The following is a 6,713-nucleotide window of genomic DNA, read 5'->3' as shown; positions in this document are numbered from 1 at the left end:
GACAGGGAGCCAGTGGAGAGAAGCTAAAACTGGAGAAATATGATCTCTCCTTCCAACTCTCATTAAAACTCTAGCAGCAGCATTTTGGATTAACTGAAGTCTTCTTAAAGAGGTTTTTTGGATGTCCAGATTATAAAGAATTACAGTAATCCAGTCTAGACGTGATAAATGCATGAATCAGTTTTTCTGCATCGTTTTTAGACAAAATATGTCACTGTTTAAAGGCAGGTCTGCCCTGGACCGGTGACCAGAGACAGGTGGAAGGACATCTGAAAAAAGAAGCTGTAGTGAGGCTGTGAAGTGTTGTCTTACAGGAGTACCTGAGCTTGTATCCTCTGGAGGACATGTCTCTGGCCCCTGACCCAGATGTCCCCAAGCTCCTTCCACCTGTGGCCTACAACCCCTGGACAGATGTGAGGAGAAGAGACGATGTCCAGAAGCTCAACGTTAGCTTTCCCTACGGACCGATTCCTGAAGCCTTCCAGGTGTGTCCTGCTGCTCAGGTAACTGCTGTTTTTACACCAAACGTCTGAACAGACCCTCTGTGGTGTTTGTGTCCCAGCTGAGGGTCCGTCAGCACTACTACGCTGCAGTGTCCTACATGGACGCTCAGGTCGGGAGGCTCCTCAGTGCTCTGGATGAGCTCAGGCTGACCAACAGCACCATGGTGGTCTTCACCTCTGATCACGGTTAGTAAACATCTGCCAGGGCTGATGGTAACTAGGACCTGACAGGCAGATCTAGATTTCTGAGGAAGAGGGTCATCAAGGAGCCACAATGTTCATAGAGGGGCCAAGTATTTGTTCAACATCCTTACAAATCCCTGGTTTTGATAAGCTGTAAACATTTAGTGCCAGAGTTGTAAAGTAACTAAGTACAAATACTTTGTTAATGTACTTAAGTAGAAATTTTGGTTATCTGTACTTTACTTGAGTAATTATTTTTCAGCGTACGTTTTACTTTTACTCATTACATTTTTAAACAGTTATCTGTACTTTCTACTCACTACATTTTTTAAAAAGGTAAGAAGTAGAAAGTTGTTACTCCTGTTTTATTCTTAGTTATTACTTAAAATCCTATCCTGATAAATAGTGTCTCCTGGATAGAGTGAATTTAATTGTGGTTGGATGAGAAGTATAAATATATACCATTCTGACACACTATTAGCTTGTACACAACCCATCACAGCTGCACGCTGTTATAAAATATGTTTTTTGGAGAAGTCACCTCCCAATAAATGTCATTTTGTAAAATCTAACTGCTCACTTTTACTCAGTACATTTTTACACAGTCATCTGTACTTTCTACTCATTACATTTTTACACAGTCATCTGTACTTTCTACTCATTACATTTTTTAAAAAGGTAAAAAGTAGAAAGCTGTTACTCCTATTTTGTTCAGAGTTGTTATTACTTTAAAAAATAAATTGTGTCTCCTGGATAGAGTGAATTTAATTGTGGTTGGATGAGAAGTATAAATATATACCATTCTGACACACTATTAGCTTGTACACAACCCATCACAGCTGCACGCCGTTAGAAAAATATATTTTTTGGAGAAGTCACCTCCCAATAAATGTCATTTAGGAAAATCTAACTGCTCACTTTTACTCAGTACTTTTACTTTTAATACTTAAGTAGATTTTATGTCAGAAATTTACTTTTGATGCTTAAATACAAAAAAATATAATTTACTTTAAGACTTTTACTCAAGTCATATAGCTGTGGGTGTTTCCACATTCAAAGCACTTTTAAGACAGTTGATGTTCAGCTTTAAAGAGTGACTGGATGGATCTGGGAACAGTATAATTTCAGTACTCACAGACCCAGCAATGAGTAGTTATCGATATCTATCCAGCCTGAGAACACACTGGTTGAAATGTTTGTGTATGAACTGATCTTTAAGTAGTTGAAAAAAATTTTGTTATTTTTTTTATTTTATAGATTTTATGGATATATTTATTTTTTATCCTTTTTTATATTTTTTATTGTCTTTATTGTTTTAAATGTACATATGGACGCGAAGTCTGCTAATAAAGTTTGAATTTTTAGAGAAGATTTTAACTTTTACCAAAGTATTTTTATGATAAGATACTTGTACTTTTACTCAAGTATCACTTTGAGGTACTTTATACAACACCGTTTAATGCAGTGGTGTCCAAAGTCAGTCCTCAAGGGCCGGAGTCCTGCAGGTTTTAGGAGCTGTCCTGGTTCAACACAGCTGAACCTAAGGAGTGCCTAATTAGTAGGCCTCTGCAGACCTTGATGGCACACTGAGGAGGCCTAGTAATTAAGCACTCCTTAGGTTCAGCTGTGTTGAACCAGGACAGCTCCTAAAATCTGCAGGACTCCGGCCCTTGAGGACCGACTTTGGACACAACTGATTCAACTAATCATACGTTGAAACACAAAGATGCACAGTAAACTCTCCTGATACATGCATATTTACAGAGAGACTAATATAAAATGTGACTTTATTGTAACACACTATAGTTTTTTTTAGCCCTGACTGTTTGTGTTTTAGTCTCAACTGGAACCCATCATCATCATCATCAGTAGCTATGTTTACATGGACATAAATTTTTGTAGTGAACAGAATAAAAATGCATCATGTAAACACCCCATTCATTTTATTCTGACCCGACTCAGCTCGATCCAAATGAATTTGTAATCTGAATGAGAGAGGTGGTTTATGCCGATTGATAATCCAAACAGCGTGCATGTAAACATCTGATCATCTTATTCTGATTGTGGAAAACTGACCTGACTGCGCATGTCAGTGCTTCTGTTCTGAATAAAAGCCTGGTGCATGTAAACACTCATCTTGATCAAATTGTGCCTATATAAACGATGTATATGGATTATTTACTCGGAATAGTTTCAATCTGATCAAAGATTTTTGTGCATGTAAACACAGCTAATAACACAATGGTGATGTACCTAAATGAAAAATGTAGAAAAACATATATGTCTTAAAGTAATTCAACTTTTAGTAGAAGAGAGATAGCAAAATGTCAACATGTTAACATGTGACAGTAGTCTGAGGTCACATTAAAATGGTTTTCTTTAAGGGGTCAGTATTATGTGTTTCTCAGTCATATATTTAAATACTATACCATAATAAAGTATCTATGTCACCTTTAGCTGTTATTAAAATGCTGTTTTTATGTTTAAATTGAAAATAAACTTATCTTCTCATCACTTCCATTTCTAAACACCTTGAAATTGGCCTCTGTCTCTTTAAGAACCACCTTCTGCTTCTGTCTCGCCCATTTCAGCACGCGGGGGAGGGGTTCGCACGTGCGCTATGATGCAGTTCACTTGGCATCTGAAAATACATTTCCTCAAAGGTATTTTTAATCTGAAAAGAGTTTCACTGAGTGAGAAGTAGTGTTAAGAGCAGCAGACAGTTTAAGTTTCACTTTCACTTTGCTCTGTTACTGCCGAGTAGAGATGGGACAAATGGCTCTTTGAAGGGATCCGGCTCTTGGGGATTGTTTCATAGAGCCGTTCAAAAGAGCCGTTCGATTTTGAACGTATTACATCATCACGTAGGGAAATACGTCATCATGTAGCCGTACGTAATGACGTCATCCCGTCACGTGGGTGGAACCATGTGTTTGTCAAGTGGAAACCCCCCTCCCCCTTTCACCGTGATCTTCTGTACTCCACAACGCCACCTGTTTTCCATGAAAAAGCAAAGCGGGAGCAATTTAAGTATTAAAAACTAAAGATTATATGAGGAATAAAAGAGATAAAACTACAAATGGCTCGTTCCTGCCCGCGATTCGACTCCTATCATTCGTTGTAAAGAGCCGTTCAAAAGATTTGGATCGTTCGCAAACGTCACATCTCTACTGCCGAGAGCCTGCAGGAGTCATGGGCGGGGTGTGCTCCATGATGAGGAAGTTCGGCTTAAAGACACGTCCCAGAGGCGTTTCTGGTACCAAAAGGTGTTTCTGGTCCCCACCTGTCGTTTTGCTCCTCAGCATGGCTTCATAAAAACACTGCAGGATTTCTCAAACATGCATGAATGAGTCAGAGCAAGGCTTTGGGCATGTTTTTTATGAGTATAACATTATAACATGATATAAAACTCAAAAAAGTTGATTTTACATGATATTACCCCTTTAACAGACTTTGGCCCTCAGGTCTGCAGGTCTGAGCAAGGGTGTGACTTTAGGACCACCACTGAGGCAGAGAGGGGGGGCCATTCTATGCCTTTATACACTGGTCCTTCTCAAAAAATTTTCATATTGTGATAAAGTTCATTATTTTCTGTAATGTACTGATAAACATTAAACTTTCATATATTTTAGATTCATTGCACACCAACTGAAGTAGTTTAAGCCTTTTATTGTTTTAATGTTTTTGGCAAAAAAGTAAAGAAAAACCAAAAATCCCTATCTCAAAAAAATTGCACATCATGAAAAGTTTCTCTAAACGACTTATTAACCTTATTAATCATCTGAATCAACAAATTAACTCTAAACACCTGCAAAAGATTCCTGAGGCTATTAAAAACTCCCAGCCTGGTTCATTACTCAAAATCACAATCATGGGTCAGACTGCTGACCTGACTGCTGTCCAGAAGGCCATCACTGACACCCTCAAGCAAGAGGGTAAGACACAGAAAGACATTTCTGAACCAATAGGCTGTTCCCAGAGTGCTGTATCAAGACACCTCAGTGGGAAGTCTGTGGGGAGGAAAAAGTGTGGCAGAAAACTCTGCACAATGAGAAGAGGTGACCAGGCCCTGAGGAAGATTGTGGAGAAGGACCGATTCCAGACGTTGGGGGACCTGCAGAAGCAGTGGACTGAGTCTGGAGTACAAACTTCCAGAGCCACCGTGCACAGGTGTGTGCAGGAAATGGGCTACAGGTGCCTCATTCCCCAGGTCAAGACACTTTTGAACCAGAAACAGCAACAGAAGCGCCTGACCTGGGCTACAGAGAAGCAGCACTGGACTGTTGCTCAGTGGTCCAAAGTACTTTTTTCAGATGAAAGCAAATTTTGCATCATTCAGAAATCAATGATCCAGAGTCTGGAGGAAGACTGGAGAGAAGGAAATGATAAAATGCCTGAAGTCCAGTGTCMAGTACCCACAGTCAGTGATGGTCTGGTGCCATGTCAGCTGCTGGTGTTGGTCCACTGTGTTTTATCAAGGCCAGGGTCAATGCAGCTATCAGGAGATGTTGGAGCACTTCATGCTTCCATCTGCTGAAAAGCTTTATGAAGATGAAGATTTCATTTTTCAGCATGACCTAGCACCTGCTCACAGTGCCAAAACCACTGGTAAATGGTTTACTGACCATGGTGTTACTGTGCTCAACTGGCCTGCCAACTCTCCTGACCTGAACCCCATAGAGCAGGGGTGCCCAACCAGTTACTCGCGGACGACTGGTCGCCCGCCATCTCGTTCCCAGGTGCCTGCGAAATGCAACTTGCTCTAACAGCTGCTGTCAGCTGTTAGAACAAGGTTGCGCTCCGGTCAGGAGCTCGCTGAGCTTCATTCTAACTCCGGCAGAAGCGGTGGAGGTGGGAGGAGGAGAGCGGACGGAGCGCGTTCAGGAATGTAAACTCCTCTCGCCTCCCACCTCCACCGCTTCTGCCGGAGTTAGAATGAAGCTCATAGGAGGGTAGTCTCGCGAGTTTTGAGTGCTGTGAGACAGCGCACCGAACATGATCCTGCGAGACTTTAGGGTCACGTTTTTAAAACATGATCTTGTTGCGGAAAATAATGAACGACAATCGAGATAAAAAGCAAACAAAAACTTATTATTTTCACCTGGACTGGTAAGAGGACTCATATGTAACGCGAGCGTTGTCTTGTCCAAAAAGGATAACGTGGAACTGCATTTCAAAACAATGCACAAACACGGATTTCCTCCTAAAACCACACTGCATCGATTTTCACACCAGAGGTAAGGCTAATGTAGCCCATCCTGCCTCAACACAAAAAAGGTCTTTCAGTGATGACAAAGTTGTGAAAGAAGCGTTTGATGCTGCAGACATGCTTTTCTGTGATTTTAAAAATAAAAGTGAGATTGTGGCTGCTATAAAGACGTGCAGTTGTCCAGGATGGTTGACATTGTGTCCAAATTCGTGTCCATGTTTCTGCTGGACTGCTCTGGTGTTGAAAATGAGGTTTTGACTGCAAAATGACATTGGGATCAAATCCTGAGCAACAAGTCACATGGATGGAGAGTTCTGCAGTCTGCTGTCAGAGGAAACGTATCCTAACATCAGAAGAGGTGCTTTGAACTTGACAGAACTTTTTGGATCTACCTGTGTGAGTCTGCTTTCTCACACATGAAAATCATCAAATCCAAGAACAGATCCACAATAACTGATGATCATCTGGAGACCTGCTTACACCTGAACCACCTCATACTGCCCACTCTGGTTCCTCCTCTCAGTATCAGAAGTCCCAATAAGGTAGAGACATTTATTTTTATATAGACTGCATAAAAGGTTTTCTCCTCTAGACTTGTCACAATGTGTCTGAATGTTGTTTTTTTTTATTATATGTTTTATGTTATTGGTTTAATTACATTTTAGACCAGACTGACTGGCACCTTTGTGTTTATTCTTTGTTTTCTGTACCTAACGTGTGTGTGTGTGCGTGCGTGCGTGTGTGTGTGTGTGTGTATTATAGGTGGTGAAACTCTTTGAATGGCCCTTTGGAGCCAGCAGTCTGGACCAGTGAGGGCC

General features: G+C 40.9%; 1 protein-coding gene across 1 annotated transcript in view; it reads left to right on the top strand.

The window, feature by feature from the left end:
- ids (iduronate 2-sulfatase) overlaps positions 1 to 6,713 on the top strand; it is a gene marked incomplete in the record, with an annotated part of 34,630 nt that overhangs the window by 12,703 nt on the left and 15,214 nt on the right. Inside the window, 2 exon segments of the mRNA XM_014029436.1 lie at positions 315 to 485; positions 563 to 689. Coding sequence (XP_013884890.1) covers positions 315 to 485; positions 563 to 689 — 298 coding nt within the window.

This window comes from Austrofundulus limnaeus, unplaced genomic scaffold, assembly GCF_001266775.1.
Source record: "Austrofundulus limnaeus strain Quisiro unplaced genomic scaffold, Austrofundulus_limnaeus-1.0 Scaffold901, whole genome shotgun sequence".
Classification (NCBI taxonomy): Eukaryota; Metazoa; Chordata; class Actinopteri; order Cyprinodontiformes; family Rivulidae; genus Austrofundulus; species Austrofundulus limnaeus.
The sequence above is the reverse complement of the archived record's forward strand: the minus strand, read 5'-3'. Positions and strand labels throughout refer to the sequence as shown.